We start from the raw sequence: 23,521 nt of genomic DNA, 5'->3' as shown, positions 1-23,521 counted from the left end.
TCATGTTCCCCTTAAATGTTTCACCTTTCACTCTTAACCTGTGACCTCTAGTTCTGGTCTCACTCATCCTCAGTGGAAGTAGCCTGCTTGCATGTACTCTAACTATACACCTATAAACCTTATCCCCTCATTCTCCGAAGCCCCAGACCTACACCTGTATTCCATGATCTTTGCTCCACAAACCCTTGATGTCAGCCTAAACACACCCCTCTAATTCCAAACCAGATCGCCATCATTCAAAAGGTTGACAGACGCTTCCCCAGTGAACTCCTCCCTCATTAAATCCCCGGGTTTCTGTCCTTGTCCTCTCCTTGACAACTCATCATTCCATCATCATCATTCCCCTGTATCTGATTCATGCAGCCAAATGGACCTTTTCAGATACACTCTTCAGTATTTAGTATGGCCCACTGTGTCCCAGCCGGCCCTTCTTTATTTGGTATTACTCAGTTGTATGATTGCAGGATGTGTCCAAGCAATGCTAAATCAAGTCAGACCTCTTGATGATTGCTTCCCTTTTATTTTCTTCTGATTATTTCAGAGCTGAAGAAATAAATTTTATGGTGGATCATCTTTTCAAGAAGACATTAATACATGATTTAAGCACTACACGTAGTCTAAACACACATATATTTTAATGTGTTGGATAAAAATCATACACCAAATTTGATATATATATACTATAGGCAACTTCGCCCTGCTAGATATCTTCCAACTCTATGTATTAAAGATCAATATGTAATTGGCATTAATTTTATATATATATCACACTAAATTTAGTTTCAGAATTGCTTCTTTTTCAGATTTAGATATTTTCAAATTAATTTAAACATATACTGGCATATTTCACAAGGATAGCTCTAATTTGATTTTGTGCTGACTTCTCTATGTACCATAGATAGGACTTTAGTATCTTCTTTGACCTACCTTACCTGCCTGTCTGTTCTATTGTTACGTCAATCGAGATTACTGTTAATGTGATTAAAGTTAATCTCAAATTCTTGATCCACACACTTACAGTTGGTGTGGTAACCAATGCTTTGCCTATGTTTAAATAAATATGGGCATGAAGTGGAATGTTGTCTGTCTTCTCCTCATTTGTTGTACTGAACAGACAATTGCATCCTGCGCAATAGCGTGTTCCTGCAGAAATGAGAGCTTTGGAAGGTGAGAGTGAGATCTGTTTATTTATACGTTATATTTCTGATACATACAGTACACTGTGAAATACATGTACACAAGGTATGAGCTCGATTAATGCAAACCATGTTTGAATTATATATAACGTTGATATTTACAATGCAGAATGTACTTGTAACTGCATTAAACATCTGTCACAAAGACTATGTCTTATTTTTTAGGAGTCTGATATGCGTGACTTCAGCTCTGGGAAGAATACCAAAGGATGTCCCATCCGATGTTAAGAAAATCAGGATAGAAAATTCTCACTTAGCTGAATTGCCCCAAGGAGCATTTTCCACAGCCCTTGATTTGGAATACCTGTGGCTGAATTTTAATGGCATTACGGTCATGCACACAAGATGTATGCAGGGTCTGAGCAAACTATCCGAGTTGCGTCTACAAGGGAATAAACTCCGTTCAGTACCATGGACAGCGTTCCAGGACAGTCCAGCTTTGAAAATCTTGGATTTGAAGCACAATAGACTTGATGCTCTTCCAGAATATGCACTGGGGTACCTTACCAACTTGACTTATTTGGATCTATCCTTCAATAGGCTAACAGTGGTTTCTGGAGATGTGTTCTTAAATTGGCCAGTCTATCTGAGGACACGGCAGCATGATGACCCAGGAGACAGTGTCTCCAATGTTGTCCTAGCTCTCCATGATAATCCATGGTTCTGTGATTGTCGTCTTGAAGGTCTCATAGACTTCTTCAAATCCATGAGCCCCCCTATTATTCTGATGAATTCTTACCTAACCTGTTCAGGACCAGATTCCAGGGTGGGGAGCTTTTTCTACTATGTGGAACTTAAGAGTTGTTCTAAAGCATTAGTCACCTCTGAAAACACAAACATTAGTGTTCCATATGGACAGAAAGTACATCTATCCTGTACAGCTAAAGGAAATCCTACTCCTATGGTGCGGTGGACAAATGGTGTGAAGATCATTCGGAAATTTAATGGTACGTTAAAGAGTTGCACAACATTGGAAGGAGACTTTTGGCCCATCATGTTCATCCTAACCCTTTCACCCATTGACTCTCATCCTATTTGCTCACATTAGGACTTTATCCTTTTTTCATGCCTATTTAAATATGTCTAAGTGCTACTTAAATGTCATAACTGTCTCTGATTTCATCACCACCACTGTTATTGTGTTTCAAATAATAAACCTTATCCCTAACTTTCACAAATCTATGCCCTCTTGTTTTGATTTCCCCTACAAAAAGAAAAAGATTTTGACCATTTACCTCATCTACCCCTCTCATTATTTTATGTACACCTTCATTTCAGGAAAAACAAGTCCAGCTTATCCAATTTCTTCCCATTATTAAAGCACTCCAATCTGGGCAACATCCTGGTGAATGTCCACTGCTGCACTCTCTCCATTGCAATCATGTTCTTCCTGTAGTGTGGCAATAGTATTCCACACAATACTTCAAGTGTGGTCTAACCTGTGTTATGTATTCTCAACATAATGCCCCAACTCTGTTATTGTATGCCCTGACCTATTAAGACAAACCTAACAACTGCTTCTTCACCTCCCATCTTGTGTTACCACTTACAACTTGGTCTCTCTGTTCATTAACATTCCCTACAATTTGCAGCATAGGTCCTATCCCAATTTGACTTTTCAAAATCACCTCTCACCTGCCTAGATTAAATTCTATCTGCCAATGCTCCCACAGATCAATATCCTACAGTTTCCTTTGACAGTCGTCTTCATTACCCACAACACAACTATCACAAATGTCATCCACAAATTTATTAATTGTTCCTCCTAGACTGGTATGGCACTTAAGTTATTATCCCTCTGAAAGTTCTACTTCTACTCCAAATGTGGTCTGGCCAATGCCTTATAAAGCCTGGCATCCTTGTTTTTATATTCTAATCCTCTTGAGACAAATGCTAACGTTGCCTTTTCCTTCCTTACTACTGACACTAGGTGGTGGGATAGGGATACGTCTCTACCAAAAGAGGTTTAATGCACTCCTTCACTCTGTTAGCCTTCAGATCACCCTTAGGCAAGGTGTAGCACTTGCTTAGCCCCCCTTCCCACCCCCGATCAGGGTTATGTGAAGCCATGGGAGAAAGTAGTGGATGGTCATATGAGCAGCAAGTGCATATCATGTCCTGGTTATGCAACCACTGATGCCAAGCACCACTCTGTAGAAAAATTGGCCAAGAACAATCATGATCATTGACTATGATTGCCCATGGCAGAGGACACTCTATATAATGGTGATGACTACTGACTCAACCTGAAAGTTAACCTTTAAGGAATTCTGCACAAGGACTCACAAGTCCCTTTGCACCTCTGATTTCTGGATTTGTTCCCTACATAGAAAATGATCTATACCTTTATTATTTTGGTCAAAACCAACCATCAAGACATTTTAGGGTTTCACCTGGAACATCAACTATTCCTTCTTCCCAGATGATGAACACAGGCTTTCTTTTAGACATTTGTGTAGCTGCGATGGGGCTATGTTTATTGTCTTATCTGTAGTTACTCATAAGTTTTAAAACAATAGATTTGTTTTAACATCAGTGAAAAGAGGGTAAGTAAATGCATTTTATAAATATATGAAAAGATTATAAATATCTTTTACAATGAAGTTGATTTGAACAATTATGTCCCAGTACAAATTTATAGTACAAATTTACAGTACAAATTAAGAAGTTACGAGGAATGTTGACGAGGGTAAGGCAGTGGATGTAGTCTATATGGACTTCAGCAAAGCCTTTGACAAAGTTCCACATGGAAGGTTGGTTAAGAAGGTTCAGTCGTTAGGTATTAATGCTGCAGTAATAAAATGGATTCAACAGTGGCTAGATGGGAGATGCCAGAGAGTAGTGGTGGATAATTGTTTATCGGGATGGAGGCCGGTGACTAGCGGGGTGCCTCAGGGATCTGTTTTGGGTCCAATGTTGTTTGTAATATACATAAATGATCTGGATGATGGGGTGGTAAATTGGATTAGTAAGTATGCCGATGATACTAAGGTAGGAGGTGCTGTGGATAAAGAGGTGGATTTTCAAAGCTTGCAGGGAGATTTATGCCGGTTAGAAGAATGGGCTGAACGTTGGTAGATGGAGTTTAATGCTGAGAAGTGTGAGGTTCTACATTTTGGCAGGAATAATCCAAATAGAACATACAGAGTAAATGGTAGGGCATTGAGGAATGCAGAGGAACAGAGAGATCTAGGAATAACTGTGCATAGTTCCCTGAAAGTGGAGTCTCAGGTAGATAGGGTGGTGAAGAGGGCTTTTGGAACACTGGCCTTTATAAATCAAAGCATTGAGTACAGAAGTTGGGATGTAATGCTAAAGTTGTACAAGGCATTGGTAAGGCCAAATTTGGAATATTGTGTGCAGTTCTGGTCACCGAATTATAGGAAAGAGATCAATAAATTAGAGAGAGTGCAGAGACGATTTACTAGGATGTTACCTGGGTTTCAGCAATAAAGTTACAGAGAAAGGTTGAACAAGTTAGGTCTCTATTCATTGGAGCGTAGAAGGTTGAGGGGGGATTTGATCGAGGTATTTAAAATTTTGAGAGGGATAGATAGAGTTGACGTGAACAGGCTGTTTCCATTGAGAGTAGGGGAGATTCAAACTAGAGGACATGATTTGAGAGTTAGGGGGCAGAAGTTTAAGGGAAACACGAGGGGGTATTTCTTTACTCAAAGAGTGATAGCTGTGTGGAATGAGCTTCCTGTAGAAGTAGTAGAGGCCAGTTCAGTTGTGTCATTTAAGGTAAAATTGGATAGGTATATGGACAGGAAAGGAGTGGAGGGTTATGGGCTGAGTGCGGGTAGGTGGGACTAGGTGAGATTAAGGGTTCGGCACCGACTAGGAGGGCCAAGATGGCCTGTTTCTGTGCTGTGATTGTTATATGGTTATATGGTTATATTTCAATTTTGTTTTTCTATGTGACATCCTTCTACCTTGAAGAGTGTTGAAATACAAACTACCTTGAGGTTGTCATGCCATCAGGTGGCAACCTTGCCATTTCTTTAGCATTCGTCTGTTTTTTAAGAGGCTAATTTCTAGCTTGATGTGGATGGAAAGCATGCAAGGTGCCGGACGATTTCGAACCCGACACTACTCCCCTCGAAGTGCATTCCACTACACCACCGGCCAGCAATCTTGAGATGCAGGGTTTTGAAATCCACTTGTGTGTTTGGTCCATGCCAAACTAAAGGTTGAAATTCTCCACTCTTACAATGAGTGCAATTTCTCCAGGGGACTGTCTCCTGCCCTGGACAGTGAAAACATGGGAGGGACAGGGTCCATTTTAAATTAGTGAAGAAATATTTCACTAATTACAACTGTCATGCAACATGACTTAATTCCGAAAAGATGTGTGTGATATACACCCTGAACTAAAATAGGCCCTGATTGGGAATTGAGGCCATAAGATCATAGATATAGAAGCAGGATTTAGAACACAAAAGATTCTGTAGACGCTGGAAATCCAGATTAACACATAAAATGCTGGAGGACCTCATAGATGGTGCCTGACCTCCTGAGGTCTCTCAGCATAGTGTGTGGGGCAGAACTTAGGCTATTTGGCCCATTGGATCTGCTCCATCATTCAATCATGGCTGATTAAAGGAAAGACTGCTGACTTCTCTTCTGGGGAAGCAATTATGTTGGAGTTTAATGAAATGGAGAGGGACTGGCCATATTGATCAATCTGATGATTGTGTGAGGTTCATTGCTTGCTACTACCAATTTTACCTTGATGCTTCAGGTAGGGATTCAAGCAAACTTTGCACAAAAACTAATGTGAATATTTTCCATTATCACACTATTACTTAACAAATTATTTGCATTAATTACAGCGACACTCACAAATATTGATGAAGAAACTGTGAAATCTGAGCTGGTCATTCCATCAGCCCAGGGCACAGACAAAGGAAATTACAGCTGCATTGCTACTAATTACCTCGGAAACTCATCTGTGCGGATCCTGGTGAAAGTTTTGACTGCAGTAACTTCTCCCACCCCCTCTATCTTGCCCCCATCACCTTCCTCCGAGGAGAATGTTTACATAGATCTCAGGATTGCAAAGCAGACCGTATATGGAATAACCGTTCAGTGGCACGCAGTAACACAGAAGCCTGCTGAGACTTCCTACACTCTACATTTTGGGAAGTTTGAAGATACTAAAAGGGAGAAGATTTACATAGGGCCAGGGGTGAATACTTACTCAGTGAATGATCTGTTTCCAGCAACCAAGTACAAGGTATGTGTGACATTAAGGAACCAATCCCTAAAGAGCGGTCAGTGCATTGTGTTTGTTACAGGCACTGATATCAGTGAAATGGAACAGCGGGAGAAGCTTATCCACATCATCATCGTTGTCTGTGCCATGGTTCTGGCAGTCCCAGCTGGAATGTACGCTTGCACCACTGACACTCGTTTCAGCTGCTTTGACAAATGCACCAACGCTTGCCGGCGGCAAAGACGCGGAGACCGGACGCTGAGGAAAGGGGCGCCAAACGTCACCTTCGACAGCTTGCAGACAGGGAGCGATGCTGAGCTTTGCAACAGAAACTCCAAGGAGGACAGAAAGAGACATAAGAAGTCAGATGATAAAGCACGCAAGACCAAAACGGATGTTAAGAACAGTGATGAATTGTATTAGAGAATCTTCAAAGTTCAAAGTAAATATATTATCAAAGTGCAAATGTATATGCCACCACATACTACCTTGTGGTTCACTTTGTTGACAGCGTTTACAGGCAAAAGTAAAGAAATACTATAGAATTTATGAAAAACTATACATCTGCAAAGACTGACGAGCAACCACTGTGCAAAAGAAGGGAATTTGTATAAATACAGGTCGACCTTTTATAATCCGGCATCATTGGGACCTGAGGAGTGCCAGATTAGTGGAAATGCCGAATTACAGAAGGATTGCATTAAGCAATAGCTAACCGCCTCATCATACCTTTAAAATATCATGTAAATCAGTACAAGTTAGATAATAATGAAACAGAAATATTAAATGAGTAGCAAGTGAATTTTTAATAAATATACTGTACAGGCCCAGATAAAATAAAAGGTAAAGGTAAATGTACAGAAATTAACTTATACAGAACAGTTGAGCACTTCCACTTCTAAAATGAGATGCTTAATATACCTTCAGGCAAAATCACATGTCTGCAAGTGTGGGGTTGTCAGGATCATCATCATCTTCGTCTTGAGAAATGAGTGAAGCATCAGGAACTGGTGCTGAAACTGGCACAAAGGTTTCTTCAAAAATTGTTGATGTTGGTGGCAGCACATCTGGGGGACCAGAACTCGGGGAAAGGAGGTCTTCTATGTGTCGCATTTCACGAGACCACCAGGCAGCCAGGGCTGGGCTCTTCCCTCTTCACTCGCAGTTACTGAGGGAATCCTCATTATTTTCTTTTCCTTCACTTAGTAATATGCTTAAATTCAGCGGGTCGCCACATCTGATCTGAGGTCGTAGACAGAAGAGAATGGAGCGCCAGCTGGGCATCACCAGAGGGTAGTGTGCGACTGCCAGCAGGTAGGCGAGAAGGTGAATAAATGCAGGAAAACAAGCAGGGATCACCTATCTGTGCTTACAAGAGCGAGCCAACACGTGAACAGATCTAGCACAACCAAAACAATGTGCAGCAAATTGGTATGGTGGCCCGGGAAATTTGAAATTACAGTTGTGCAGAAAATTTGAAATCAGTGCCGGATTATCGAAGGAACCGGATTATGGGTAGTCGGATTAGTGAAGGTCGACTGCAATTAAAAAGTAAATAAATAAAACTGAATAATACCAGAATACGATCATTAAGCAAAACTTATTAAATGTTTAGAGGATACTTTCTGTTTAGTGCTTAAAGACCAGTGAATATTTCACTGCTGCTAACAATATGGGGCGGTCAGTGGGGTCTGTGTTATTACCATTTACGGACACTCGTGGAGTATTAAACTTAAATCCCTTTGAATTTTCTGGAAATCACAGCTAGGAACTTAAAACGAGTATGTTCAGGTGAAGTGTGCGGTGACAAGAGTGTGCAGACATAACACAATCCCCACTTTAACAATTTGTATATTATTTTTGATGTACTTTTGTTCCAATAACCATAATAGAATCAATGGAAGATCTCACCAACAGGGTGGACAAGCAGTGTGCAGAAGACAACAAACTGCAAATACAAAACAAAAGGAGAAAAAAAACAAACAATTTGAATAGTAATAATAAATAAGTGAACAATAAATATCGAGAGCATGAGGTGAAAAGTCCTTGAAACGGGTCCAGAGGCTGTGGGATTAATTCAGTGCTGAGGCAAGTGAAGTTGAGTGAATTTATCCCCGCCAGTTCAGGAGCCTGCTGGTTGAGGGGAGATAACTGTTCCTGAACCTGGCGCTCTGTTGTGTGTATTGTAATGTGCCCACTTCCTTTCCAGTCCTAATGAAAGGTCTTGGCCTAAAATATCAACTGTTTATTCCCCTCCAGAGATGCTGCCTGACCTGCTGAGTTTCTCCAGCATTTTGTTGCTCCAGGTTTTCTACATCTACAGAATCTCTCATGTCTCTGTTTGTGATGTTGCCTGCTTATCTGAGCAGGTTAACTGTTAAGTGTGGACATAGACATTCAGGATGGAATGAATTTTGTCACCTACAGGTGTATTATTATCTTTGGGCCATAGATACATGGGTGAAGTTTTTCTTGCATCCAAGGTCTTGAACTATTAATACAGAAGTGTGTTCAGAGAGCTAGGCAATTTATATTAAGTTAATTAAGTAATCTGGAATTGAAAAAAGTCATGTCCACGTAACTCTATCAGATTGTCATTAAAACCCATCTGATTCACTAATGCCTTCCATCCTTATTAGGCTCCAGACTCATTAATGTGATTGATTCTGAAGGGTGGGAGAAACAGCTTAAAATAATTTGGGATAGACAATTAAAATGGACTGTCTAATGAAGCCTATTGTTTTGTGACAAAGAATTAACCCTTTCTCTGACACTGAATCTTGCTAATATTACTTTGGTGCCAATAATTGCTGCCTAAAGAAATTTTTATTCAAAATATGAATTTTACATTTCCTGTTCAATGAAAGTGCCAACAACAATTAGATGTAGCACATACAAAATCCTGAAGGAATTCAGCAAGTCAGGCAGCATCTATGAAAGGAAATAAATGGTCAACATTTTGGGCTGAGACCCTTTATCAGGAGACAATCAGTTGTAATGTAAAGTAATTAACAATTAATGGTTTGTGCTTGTAAACTAAAATTAATAGATGCAAATAAGTGAATTAAATTAAAACTAGCATATGAAAAAAGATGATCATAGTACTTTTTGAACAGAATTGTTTTATTTACAGAGTGATTGTATGATTTTTAATTTGATCAAACCAATCCTAGGAATTTAATCGATCTTGAGTATAAAAAGGAAAACCCCAACTACACTAAACATTGCAGCTCACAGAGGTTTGTGTCATATTAAGACCCAGCAGTTACCATAACCACGGACTAAAGCCCAGACCAAATGTCTGAAGCATGCTACATGGAACTTTAATCCAGCTATAGCCTAGATTTTAGCTGGATCAATGAGATGACACTTTGTAAGCAGCTTTTGTGTCCCTTGCTCTCAATATGCTCCTCTTACATAAAATTTTCATCTTCCATTTGATAGAAATTGATTTTTAGCTAGATGCACTTGTTCTGTATTTGTTGTTTTGAGATATGAGCATTAGTGACATGACTAGCATGTATACACCTTGAAAAAAGGTGCCGTTGGCCATCTTACTGAATAACTGCAGTCCTTCTGGTAAAGTTAGATCCACAATGAGGTTAGGCAGAGCGTTCCAGGATTTATCAAAGGATGTCAAAATATTTCCAGGTCAATGTTGTGCATAACTTTTAGGGGAAGCTGCTGGAGGATGGTCTGATGTGTTTGTTCCCCGTGTTCTTATGAGGGAAGATGTCACAGGCTTATAACCATAAAACAATTACAGCACAGAAGCAGGCCATCTCAGTTCTTGTAGTCTATGCCAAACGCTTACTCTCACCTAGTCCCACCTACCTGCACTCAGCCCATAACCCTCCATTCCTTTCCTGTCCATATACCTATCCAATTTTTTTTTTAATGGCAAAATGAAACCTGCTTCTACCACTTCTGCTGGAAGCTCATTCCACACAGCTATCACTCTCTGTGTAAAGAAGTTCCCCCTTGTGTTACCCCTAAACTTTTGCCCCTTAACTCTCAACTCATGTCCTCTTGTTTGAATCTTCCTCATTCTCAATGGAAAAAGCCTATCCACATCAACTCTATCTATCCCCCTCATAATTTTAAATACCTCTATCAAGTCCCCCCTCAACCTTCTACGCTCCAAAGAATAAAGACCTAACTTGTTCAACCTTTCTCTGTAACTTAGGTGCTGAAACCCAGGTAACATTCTAGTAAATCTCCTCTGTACTCTCTCTATTTTGTTGACATCTTTCCTATAATTCAGTGACCAAAACTGTATACAATATTCCAAATTTGGCCTCACCAATGCCTTGCACAATTTTAACATTACATCCCAACTCCTATACTCAATGCTCTGATTTATAAAGGCCAACATACCAAAAACTTTCTTCACCACTCTATCCACATGAGACTCCACCTTCAGGGAACTATGTACCATTATTCCTAGATCACTCTGTTCTACTGCATTCTTTGATGCCCTACCATTTACCATGTATGTCCTATTTTGATTAGTCCTACCAAAATGTAGCACCTCACACTTATCAGCATTAAACTCCATCTGCTATCTTTCAGCCCACTCTTCTAACTGGCCTAAATCTCTCTGCAAGCTTTGAAAACCTACTTCATTATCCACAATGCCACCTATCTTAGTATCATCTGCATACTTAATAATCCAATTTGCCACCCCAGGTTTGGTAGCATTTTGCTATCACATTAACTGAGATGGTAACTATACTGCATTTTGTAGGTGGTATATACTGCAACCATTGCACAAGAGGGGTGGGAGGATATGAATATCTTGGATGTGGATAGGTTACCAATCAAGTTGGCTGTTATGGCTTAGAGCTTCTTGAGAATCCTTGCATCTACAAATGAGCATATTCCATAACTCTCCTGACTTGCACATTGTGGGTGCTTCAGAATGACTTTTGGATGCCAGCTGTTGAGTCTGTTATTAAATTCTGACCTCCTAGAATATCTGTATAGCTGTCCTGATGAAGGATCTTGGCTCGAAATGTCAACTATTAATTTTCCTTCATAGATGCTGGCTGGCTTGCTGAGTTTTGCCAGCACTTTTTGTGTGTTGCTCAAGAATCAGAATCAGGTTTAATAGCACTGATATATTTCATGAAATTTGTTGCCTTGCAACAGAATTATAGTACAGTGTAATAAAATAATACTACATATATAAATTAATAAATTAAAATAAGATTTCCAGCATCTGCAGAATTTCTTGAGTTTATGACTTATATAGCTAGTCCAAGTGAATTTCTGGTCAATAGTGACTGTAGTGTAGGTGATTTGCTGATGGGAATGGATTTAATTTAAAGGATCGTAGTTGGATTCTGTCTTGTCGGAGATGGCCATTGCCTGGTCTTTTCAGAGTGCAAAAATTATTGCTGCATTTGATCCTCAGCCCATTGGTTGTCTAGTTCTTGCTGTGTGCAGGCAATATCTTTAATAAGCAGTTGTGAACAAAACAGCATATGCAATTTAGAAATAGGTTTTAAAAGTGCTGCAATGGATGGAGTTAATCTTTAGGATGTTAACTGGAAGTTAATCTGTTCTTGTTGGTCTTCTAAAAACAGTTCAGATTAATGGAATAAAAGCCTCTTTTTCTAGCTGGTCATAGTGGTCTGAAATGAACGTACTATAGCTGTCCCAACCTTATTCAAGTTACCATGAAACAATGGCATAAATCTGCTGGTATCCTGATATAACTTGGCCTTCGCTAAAAATAATGGATTATTGTTTTGTTGTAATTATGCTTATCAATCAATAGATGGTTCAACAGGATGTTTTAGGTAGATGTTTTTAATGGAGGATCAATTTCCTCCCATAATTATCATGTGAACTTCTATACTTCAAAATCAGAACAATGGATCCAAATTCAAGGGAGTCCTTATTCTGCATGTCTTAGTGAAAGGTGCTCATGTTGTTATTTAGAGTTATAGCATTCTCCTGTGCTCATACAGGACCTTTAGTACAACCAATTCACGCTGACCAAGGTGCCTTTCTGGGCTATTTCCATTTGCCTACATTTGGCCCCAGCTTCCTCTAAACTTTTTTTATCCATGAACCTGTCCAATGCTGTATTTAAGAGTGGGTGATTTGCTGACGGGAATGAATTTAATTTAAAAGGTAGTGGTTGGATTCTGTCTTGCTGGAGATAGCTATTGCCTGATCTTTTTGGGGTGCAAAAAACCTGTTAAATATTGCAATTGTACCCATCACTACCACCTCCCCTGACACTTACTCCCTCTGCGTTCAAAATCTTTCCCCTCCGGTCCCCTTTCAGTCTTTCCTCTCTCACCTTAAACCCATAGTTTATATAAAATCCTCGAAACCCTCTACTTTTGGCTCCTACACTCTGGGAAAAAAAGATTGTAACCATCCACCTTATCTAAGCCTATCATGATTTTATCAACATTTATAAGGTCACCCCTCAGCCTTCTTTACTCCAAGGAAAGTGTCCCAGTCTTTGAAATCTTATTATTCAAACAGTCCAGTCCAGTGACTTCCTTGTGAATCTTTTCTGCATCCTCTCTTGATCACATCCTCCTTGTTTTGTAAACAGAGCTGTAGAAAATATTGAAGGTCCGGTCTCCCCATCGCCTGAAGGAGTTGTAATATAACGGCCCAACTTTTGTACAATTCAGGGCCCCAAAACAGTGAGGCAACATTTCACCTGTGAATCTGCCAGGGTCGTCTACTGTGTCCGGTGCTCTCAATGAGGAGTCCTCTACATTGGTGAGACCTGTCGTAAATTGTGGGAGTGCTTCATCAAGCCCCTCCACTCCGTGCACCAAAGCAGAGCTTCCTGATGACCAAACATTTTAATTCTGATTTCCATTCTCATTCTGACATGTCGATGCATTGCCTCCTCTTATGCCAAGATGAGGCCGCCCTCAGGGTGAAGGAACAACACCTTTTGTTCCATCTGGGTAGCCTCCAACCTGAAGGCATGATTATCAATTTCTACTACCGGGAAAAAAAAAGTTCCTACCCTTCCCCTCGCCATCTATTCCCTTCTTCGGCTTTTTACCTCTTCTCACCTGCCTATTGCCTCCCCCTGGTGCCCTTTCACCTTTCTCCTATGTACACCTCTCCTATCAGATTCCTCCTACTCCAACCTTTTACCTTTCCCACACACCTGGCTTCAGCTATCACCTTCTAGCTATCATCCTTCCCCTCCCACCACCTTTATATTCTGGCATTTTCCCCCTTCTTTTTCAGTCCTGAAGAAGGTTCTTGGCCCATAACATTGACTGCTTATTCATTTCCGTGGATGCTGCCTGACCTGCTGGGTTCCTCCAGTATTTTGTGTGTGTTGCCTTGTACTCTTTATCCTATCTGATGAAGATAAGTGTGCCTTCTTCACCACCCAGTCTACCAGTGCTGCCATTTTCAGGAAACTATCCACTCGTACTCCCAGGCTTTTCTCTTCTTCAACATCCTGCCAATTACTATGTAATTCCCTCCCTAGTATAATTGCCCAAAATGCATCACTTTGCACTTGCCTGAATTAAAGTTCATCTGCATTGCTTTGTCCATTCACAGTAGATCCAGATCCTGTTTAACCTTAGATAACTCTTCTCTCTGTCCACTACATCACCGACATTGGTGTCACCTGCAAACTTACTAATCATGACACCAACTTCTTCATCCAAATCATTACATATGTATAATGATCAATAAGGGCCCAGAACTGATCTCTATGGCACACCACTGACCACAGGCCTCCAAGATAATAGACAATAGGTGCAGAAGTAGACCATTCGGCCCTTTGAGCCTGCACCGCCATTCTGAGATCATGGCTGATTATCTACTATCAATACCCGGTTCCTGCCTTGTCCCCATATCCCTTGATTCCCCTATCCATAAGATACCTATCTAGCTCCTTCTTGAAAGCATCCAGAGAATTGGCCTCCACTGCCTTCTGAGGCAGTGCATTCCACACCCCCACAATGGAGAACAACTTTTCACCAACTATGTCTGACTCCTTCCACCAAGCCAATTTTGTTTTAATTTGGCTAGCTCACCCCGCATCTCATGTGATTTCATGTTCTAGATCAGTCTTCCATGTGGGACTATATTAAAAACCTTACTAAAGGTCACTTAGGCAGTATCCACTGTCCTGTCCTCAGCAAACCTCCTGATCAGCTCTTCAAAAGACTCAATTAGATACAGGTAAATCCTGTCTCTTGGAATCCATTCCAAGAACTTACCTGCTCACCAACCTAGAGTTCCCTGGATTGTCCTTGCAGCCACTCTTAAATAAAGGTATATTGGCCATCCTCCAGTTATGCCAGTACTTCACCTGTGGGTAAGGAAGGGAACCAGAAGTCCTAGTGTAGAATTCCCAAAACGTTAACTTGCAGGTTGTGTCAGGAGTGAGGAAGGCAAATGCAATGTTTGCATTCATTTTGAGAGGACTGTAACATAAAAGCAAGGATGTGCTGCTGAGGCTTTATAAGGCACTGGTCAGACCATGCTTGGACTTTTGTAAGCACTTTTGGGCTCCTTATCTAAGAAAGGATGTGGTGACCTTTGAGAAAATCCAGAGGAGGTTCATTAGAATGATCCCAGGATTGAAAGAGTTAATGTTTGATGGCTCTGGCCCTCCCTGGAATATCAAAGAATGAGGGGAGATCGCATTGAAACCTATCAAATATTGAAAGGCCTAAATAAGGTGGAGATGGAAAGGATGTTTCCAATAGTGGGGAGGGCTAGGACCAGAGAGCACAGCCTCAGACATCCCTTTAGAGCACAAATAAGGAGAAATGTGTTTAGCCAGAGGGTGAAGAATCTGCAGAATTCATTGCCACAGAGGACTGTGGAGGCCATCATTGGGTATCCCCCAGTTTAATCTGAGCCTGATGACAGGACCATTTACAATGACCAATTAACCTACCAACTGGTATGACTTTGGACTGCGGAAGGAAACCAGAGCACCCGGAAGAAACCCATGTAGTCACGGGGAGAACGTACAAATTCCTTACAGGCAGTGCTGGGAATTGATCCCAGGTCACCTGTACTGTGATGCGTTGTGCTTACCACTACGCTACCATGGTGCTGAGCCATTCATCATCTTATACTGCAACTAAACTTGATAGTAACGTGCTCATCTAAATGGGTGTAGAATGCACGTCAAATGTTTTTGCAAGTAGGTCAGATATCCTTGTAGTTTTAACCATATAACAATTACAGCACAGAAACAGGCCGTCGTGGCCCTTCTAGTCCGTGCCGAACGCTTACTCTCACCTAGTCCCACTGACCTGCACTCAGCCCATAACCCTCTATTACTTTCCTGTCCATATACCTATCCAATTTTGCTTTAAAAGCTAATACCGAACCTGCCTCTACCATTTCTACTGGAAGCTCATTCCACACAGCTACCTCTCCCTGAGTAAAGAAATTCCCCCTCGTGTTACCCTTAAACTTTTGCCCCCTGTCTCAACTCATGTCCTCTTGTTTGAATCTCCCCTACTCTCAATGGAAAAAGCCTATCCACGTCAACTCTACCTATCTCCCTCATAATTTTAAATACCTCTATCAAGTCCCCCCTCAACCTTCTACACTCCAAAGAATAAAGACTTGACTTGTTCAACCTTTGTCTGTAATTTAGGTGCTGAAACCCAGATAACGTTCTAATAAATCTTCTCTGAAATCTCTTTATTTTGTTGACATCTTTCCTATAATTCAGTGACCAGAACTATACACAATACTCCAAATTCGGCCTTACCAATGCCTTGTACAATTTTAACATTACATCCCAACTCCTATACTCAATGTTCTGATTTATAAAGGCCAACATACCAAAAGCTTTCTTCACCACCCTATCCACATGAGATTCCACCTTCAGGGAACTATGCACCATTATTCCTAGATCACTCTGTTCTACTGCATTCTTTGATGCCCTACCATTTACCATGTATGAACTATTTTGATTAGTCCTACCAAAATGTAGCACCTCACACTTATCAGCATTAAACTCCATCTACCATCTTTCAGCCCACTCTTCTAACTGGCCTAAATCTCTCTGCAAACTTTGAAAACCTACTTCATTGTCCACAGCGCCACCTACTTTAGTATCATCTGCATACTTACTAATCCAATTTACCACCCCATCATCCAGATCATTAATGTATATGACAAACAACATTGGACCCAGTACAGATCCCTGAGGCACACTACTAGTCACCGGCCTCCAACCTGACAAACAGTTATCCACCACTACTCTCTGGCATCTCCCATCCAGCCACTGTTGAATCCATTTTACTACTTCAATATTAGTACCCAACAATTGAACCTTCCTAACTAACCTTCCATGTGGAACCTTGTCAAAGGCCTTACTGAAGTCCATATAGACAACATCCACTGCTCTACCTTGTCAACTTTCCTCGTAACCTCTTCAAAAAATTCAATAAGATTTGTCAAACATGACCTTCCACACACAAATCCATGTTGACTGTTCCTAATCAGACCCTGTCTATCTAGATAATTATATATACCATCTCTAAGAATACTTACCATTAATTTACCCACCACTGATGTCAAACTGACAGGCCTATAATTGCTAGGTTTACTCTTAGAACCCTTTTAAAACAATGGAACTACACGAGCAATACACCAATCCTCTGGCACCATCCCCGTTTCTAATGACGTTTGAAATATTTCTGCCAGAGCCCCTGCTATTTCTACACTAACCTCCCTTAAAGTCCTAGGGAATATCCTGTCAGGACCCGGAGATTTATCCACTTTTATATTCCTTAAAAGCTCCTCTTTAATTGTCATAGTTTCCATAACTTCCTTACTTGTTTCCCTTACCTTACACAATTCAATATCCTTCTCCTTAGTGAATACTGAAGAAAATAAATTATTCAAAATCTCCCCCATCTCTTTCGGCTCCACACATAGCTGTCCACTCTGATTCTCTAAGGGACCAATTTTATCCATCACTATCCTTTTGCTATTAATATAATTGTAGAAACCCTTCAGATTTATTTTCACCTTACTTGCCAAAGCAACCTCATATCTTCTTTTAGCTTTTCTAATTTCCTTCTTAAGATTCTTCTTACATTCTTTATATTCCTTGAGCACCTCGTTTACTCCATGCTGCCTATATTTATTGTAGATCTCTCTCTTTTTCCGAACCTAACGAATCCAATATCCCTTGAAAACCATGTCCCTCACAAACTTTTAACCTTTCCTTTCAACCTAACATGAACATAAAGATTCTGTACCCTCAAAATTTCACCTTTAAATGACCTCCATTTCTCTATTACATCTTTCCCATAAAACAAATTGTCCCAATCCACTCCTTCTAAATCCTTTCACATCACCTCAAAGTTAGCCTTTCTCCAATCAAAAATCTCAACCCTGGGTCCAGTCCTATCCTTCTCTATAATTATATTGAAACTAAAAGTTTTATATGGAAGCAGCCTCTGAAAATTACATGATCACCTACGTTAAAGTTGAAATTAACATTCCAACTGAAACAGATCCAGTATGAAGCACGAAGTGTGGTTGTACAGAAATTCATTAACTTTTATTTATCAAAGTAGCATATAATACAAAACAACATATTTGAAGACTGGGAAATGTAAGTTTGCCTTCAATGCTTCAGTTTAGTATTAGAAAATGTATACAACCTGAAATCCTTACTCTTCGCAGACATCCACAAAACAGAAAAAAAGACAGAGAAAAATTAGAACTCCAAAGCCTTTTAATGCCCTGAGCCCTTTACAAGAACTATACCAAACTTACAACTAAATATCCCAGTGCTATTCTGTGAACTGAAAGGATTTCATCTAGAGAGGCAACGGACATTCATTGAGTACTCTATGTCTCCCAGCAAAGCATCCTTGAAGTGCACTAGGTAGAAATGAAGTGTACACCCACCATCAAAAAGGATTTGCCAAACACTCATCCTATCCCTGGCCACAGAAGGCTGAATATCTATTGTTTCCCCACCTCCCTACAATGGTGGATACTAATGAAACAGTAACCTCTTCACTCATTTCCTTCTCTTCCCTTTCCACTCTACTTGTTCTGCTCCAGAATAAAGGAATGAAGATCATTTCCTGTATCCTCCCACCAACTTTTCTTTGGGCAGTGTTTCAGTAAAGCTTGGCAGGATCACTGAATATGTTTAACCCACAGCAAGCAGATTCAAATGAAAGTTTGGTTGAGAAGACAATGCTCTATTATCCATATTAAGCATGGGAATAAGGTGGGAGGGTGGGAGGGAGGAAAGGGGACTTTTTGATGTTGTTTTGTTCCATTTTGTTGTATTCTGTGTTGTTCTGTCAAGTACGTGCGTTGGTGGTTAAAGCAAATGGCACATTTCACTGTATGGTTCGATGCACTTGCGATAAATAAATCTGAATCTGAACATCTGTTTATACAAATTCTTTCTTCACTATTTTAATTATCACACTATTCTTTTCAAATGCCATAATTGAAGCAGAAGGAATTTTATATCAGCACATAAAACATTTCTGTCACTGTCTCAATGCAAAAAAAATGCGAACATTGTCCTACAGGTGATCATTCCTAGAGATCTGTTCTGACAAGTAACAAATTATAAAGAACCATGACATGAACAATATTCCATTTTCTCAGAATGAATATGTATATTGAAAAACATGCACATAAAAAACATTCATTGCACTGACAGTCATCAGATTAATCTTGCTTAATCAGACATATCATCTGGGTTTCCAATGTTACAATGGCAACACCTCAAAATTACTTCATCGCTGTTGAGCAGATTGAGACAACAGAAATTGATTTGAAAGAAACAAGTCATTCCACTTTTTTCTGAAACCCAGTTTGATACTGTGCATTTATATTCAGCAAAATGAAATCTAAAATAAAAAGCAACAAAATCAAAAGATCAGGATTGAAATGATCCAAATTTAGCATTGGATTTGTGGATGATTTCCAGAGACTGCTACTAATTTTGAAATACAGAGCAACACACACAAAATGCTGGAGGAACTCAGCAGGTCTGGCAGCATTTAGCAGAAAGAATACAATCAACATTTCAGGTCGAGACCCTTCTTCAGGACTGAGAAGGAAGGGGGTACAGGGCAGAATAAAGAGGTGGGGAGAGGGGAAGGAGGATAGCTAGAAAGTGATAGGTGAAGCCAAGTGGGTGGGAAAGGTCAAGAGCGAGAGAAGAAGGAATCTGATAGGAGGGGAGAGAGGACCATAGGAGAAAGGGAAGGGGAAGTAATAGTCAAGTGAGAAGAAGTAAAAAGTCTGAGTATGGAATTTGTTTACCGGAAAGAGGCACAAGAGGATGCCATGGATCAACATGTAGGAACAGGAATGGAAATCAAAATTAAAATATTTTACCACCAGGAATTCCTACTTGTGGCAGATGAAGCAGTGATGCTCAATGAAGCGGTCCCCCATTTTACGATAGGTCTCACCAATGTAGAGGAAGCCACATTGGGAGTACCACACAACAGATGACCCCAGCAGATTTGCAGGTGAGATGATGCCTCACCTGGAAGGACTGCTTGGGTCCCTGAAAGTAGGGGAGCGAGGAGGTGTATAGGCAGGGGTAACACTTAGGCTGTTTGCAGGAATAAGTGCCAGGAAGGATATTAGAGGGGAGGGATGAATGGATAAGGGAATTGCACAGTGAGTGATCCCTGTGGAAAGTGGAGAAAGGGGAAGGTTAAGAAATGATTAGTAGTAGGATCCATTTGGAAATGGCAGAGGTTGCAGGGAATAGCATGTTGAATGCAGAGGCTGATGGGGTGGTAGGTAAGGACAAGAAGGAGTCATCACTTTTAAGGCAGCGAGAAGATGGGGCATAATTTAATTGTTATGCTTCTGATTTAAAATTTAGAATCCAGTGACTAAAGTGTGAAAAATCGTGATTGCAGCATAATTAAGATTCCCTTTAATGAAAAAATGTGCAGCATTCAATCATTCTTTAGTGTGGTAATCCATTTTCCTTTCATAGATATAACTAAACGAGGATTATTTTAATTAAAACATAAATTACCAAAGGGGTGTTTCTTGCCTTTTACGATCCCTCCTTTGAGAAAACAATGAACTAAGCTCTTCTTTGAAATTATTGTCTGAATTCATGTGGAAGATTGGAAGTATCAGTGTTTGAGAGCTGAGAGGGAGAGATTGTATTTTATGTACACTAAAGATCCTGCAGATGCTGGAAATCCAGAGCAACGCACAAAAAATGCTGGAGGAGCTCGGCAGGTCAGGCAGCATCTATGGAGCAGAACAGTCAATGGTTGGGGCCAAGGTGATGAAGGGTCTTGGCCTTAAATCGTCTGCTGTTTATTCCTTTCCATTGATGCTGCCTAAGCTGCTGAGTTCCTCCAGCATTGTGTGTACTTTATACTTTATATATGTCACTGTGGTCCTATTGTATTGTGAGTAACACCTGTCCTCTTCTGAAACTGTTTTGCTTTCTGATCGCTCTGTATTCTCTGGTGGTCTTCTGACCCCACTTGTCAAATTTGTTACTCTATCTGCTTAATCTATAAACTGCATATGATGCACATTTCAACAACAAATTGCACAACATATGCCAGTGATAGCAAACCTGAATCTGATTCTAGTGTAATTGACACGTTTAAGTGAAAAATGAGTGCGTAATATTATGCATAAATTATTCTTAAGAAAAGCTGCAGTGAGTTAGAAACCAGGCAATTACACTGGACAACAAAGACTTTGCTTCCTGAATACTTTTGGGTGTATCTTGTGGATTTTGGGCTGCTGAACATGAAAAACACCGTGACGTTTTCCTGCAGTGCTCCTTTTTTCAATAATCGCCTATATTTGCTATTTCAATTCATAATTCCAGTCAGAACAACTGATGCCAAGATTAAGGAAAGCATTTTTTATTGGTCCGCAAATCAAACAGGCCATCAATGACAGGCAATTTTAAGTGGGACTGGAGAAAATCACATGGAAGGCATTCAAGGATGTTGTTGAAAATTTTCTTGGCAACTACAGAGCACCAAACCATGTGCAGCTGGTTGACAACATGCTTCAAGTGTACACAACCATTGAAGATTTATTTTCTGCATCCCCATTTAGACTTCTTCCCTTCAAAATGTGGCACTGTCAGTGACGAGCACAGTGAAAGGTTTCACCAGGACATTACGGTCACGGAGAAACAGTATCAGGGCAACTGGAATCCATCAATGCTGGCTGATTATTGCTAAATACTGAAGCAAGAAGCCTCAGACACTGAGTACAAATGAAAATCATCAAGAAAACTTTTTTAAACCTAGTTGAATGATTGCAAAGTGTCAGCACCGTTATGCAGTTAAATGCACTACATTCAATAAAAGTTCATTTCTTGTTTCTCCAAACCCCTATGTGATACGACTAGTCTGAAATTATACTTGAGTTCAGCTTCAAGCGGTCTATCATAAACAAAAAGAAAATTCTGAGGAAGCAACACTTTTGAAAAGATTTGTTGTCCAGAGTTATTAAACACAGTTCTTTGACAGAAATAGAAAGCATCAACAACAGAGCATTTCAATCATATCAATACTTATTGTAGCATCCAAACATTTTACAAGTACAGCTTAGAAGCATCTTCTTTCATTTTTCTCTCCAGGCGCTGTTTAAGCTCTGACACCAGAGCTCCATTGATGTTCATGGTGGTATTATTTGATTGCTGAGGGTTGTAGTTTGTTTTGGGACTGATGGATCCTGAGACAGTTGGTAGGTCCCATTTGGGTTTATTGAGTCTGGCCGAGTGAGTGGTCAGTGGAGGGGGAAGCAAGGGTGCACTTGGCAAAGCCAGTGGAAGTGCCGGGCGGTTATTGTTCGTACTTGTGTTTTGCAAGTGCTGGCTGGATGCACAAGTCATTAAATTAGCCCTTTTTTTCCTTGACCTCTTACCCTGGAACCACCTTGACCTGCGGCTCTGCAGTTTCCAGCCTGGCCGTCGCTTTATGATGCGTCTCACGGGACCCACTCTGTTGGACTTCTTGTTCCGCCAAAACATGACCGTGGAAATTATGACAGTCAGAACCACAAAAAAGCAAACAATTCCGGCTATTGCTCCTAGCGCTTTCATAGGATTATCTTTAGATTGCATTAAAAAGTCTGCCAAATGCCCCTTGCCAAAAGTCTGTAAAAGAGTACAAAAAAAACACGTGATTTAGTCCAAAGGACTAGGCTCCTCATTTCTAACACACATAAATAGTGCTCACAAGATAATTCTGGGCTCAATCTTTAAGTGTCCAGAAGTCAGATTTGTTCCTCATTTCCTGATAATAGGGAATCCCCTCCATCTATAACTGTGCAGCCAAATCTGACTGTTGAAGAGTAAAGCATGAGTCTTGATTTCAAAGGAAGCACGAGCCAGGTTTCCAGTTAAACATTTTAATTCCAATTCCCATTCCCATTCCAACATGTCGGTCCGCGGCCTCTTCTTGTGTCAAGCTGAAGCCACCTTCAGAGTGGAGCATCAAACTCTTATATTCCTTCTGGGTAGCCTCAAACTTGGTGGCATGAACATCGATTTCTCCTTTTGATAAAAAAATTCCCCTCCCCTCCCCTCCCCTCTTCTCCACTCTAGCCTTTTACCTCTTCTCACCTGACTATCACTGCCCCCTGTGTCCCCTCCTCCTTCCCTATCTCCTATGGCCCACTCTCCTCTCCTAACAGATTCTTACTTCTCCATCCCTTGACCTTTCCCACTCACCTGACTTCACTCATCACCTGTGCTAAACTATGTGTATACTTGTCTGGACATGCCCCTCTGCTGACTGCTCCTGTGGCTCCTCCCACAGACCCCTGTACAAAGGCAATTGGGGCACTGCTCCTCCCTCAGTCTCCAAGATGTTGTGGTCACTTTTGCTGCTAATAAAAGTCTATCATTCGCTTCCCGTCTCCAAGAGTTATTGATGGTGCATCACCACCTTCCAGCTATCTTCCTTCCCCTCTTCACCTTTATATTCTGTCATCTTCCCACTTCCTCCTCAGTCCTGAAGAAGGGTCTCGGCTAGAAACATTAACTGTTCATTCATTCCCATAGATGCTGCCTGAGCTGTTGAGTTTCTCCAGCATTTTGTGTGTGTTGCTTCAGTTAATATATTTATTA

At 40.6% G+C, this 23,521-nt stretch overlaps 2 protein-coding genes across 2 annotated transcripts in view; one reads left to right on the top strand and one right to left on the bottom strand.

Moving 5' to 3' along the window:
• Window positions 1-1,066: 1,066 nt before the first annotated feature.
• lrit2 (leucine-rich repeat, immunoglobulin-like and transmembrane domains 2) lies at window positions 1,067-6,837 on the top strand. Its single transcript, XM_059946109.1, has 3 exons — window positions 1,067-1,167; window positions 1,362-2,143; window positions 6,032-6,837. Exons 1-3 carry the CDS (start codon window positions 1,067-1,069, stop codon window positions 6,835-6,837), a joined length of 1,689 nt encoding a protein of 562 aa, XP_059802092.1.
• An 11,122-nt stretch (window positions 6,838-17,959) lies between these two features.
• Window positions 17,960-23,521, bottom strand: part of cdhr1a (cadherin-related family member 1a) — a 66,389-nt gene continuing 60,827 nt past the window's right edge. The window contains exon 17 of the mRNA XM_059946694.1: window positions 17,960-22,546. Coding sequence (XP_059802677.1) covers window positions 21,983-22,546 — 564 coding nt within the window. The 3' untranslated portion in view covers window positions 17,960-21,982. The remainder of the gene's footprint in view (window positions 22,547-23,521) is intronic.

Source organism: Hypanus sabinus, chromosome 21 (assembly GCF_030144855.1).
Source record: "Hypanus sabinus isolate sHypSab1 chromosome 21, sHypSab1.hap1, whole genome shotgun sequence".
Classification (NCBI taxonomy): domain Eukaryota; kingdom Metazoa; phylum Chordata; class Chondrichthyes; order Myliobatiformes; family Dasyatidae; genus Hypanus; species Hypanus sabinus.
This window is presented reverse-complemented; position numbering and strand designations above follow the sequence as displayed.

Bases quoted from the DNA above. Each gene is read 5' to 3' on its own strand.
- lrit2 (XM_059946109.1), top strand. From the start codon at position 1,067: ATGAAGTGGAATGTTGTCTGTCTTCTCCTCATTTGTTGTACTGAACAG. The intron at 1,168-1,361 runs GTGAGAGTGAGA...CTTATTTTTTAG, and splicing joins AGAAATGAGAGCTTTGGAAG to GAGTCTGATATGCGTGACTT. The intron at 2,144-6,031 runs GTACGTTAAAGA...CATTAATTACAG, and splicing joins GATCATTCGGAAATTTAATG to CGACACTCACAAATATTGAT.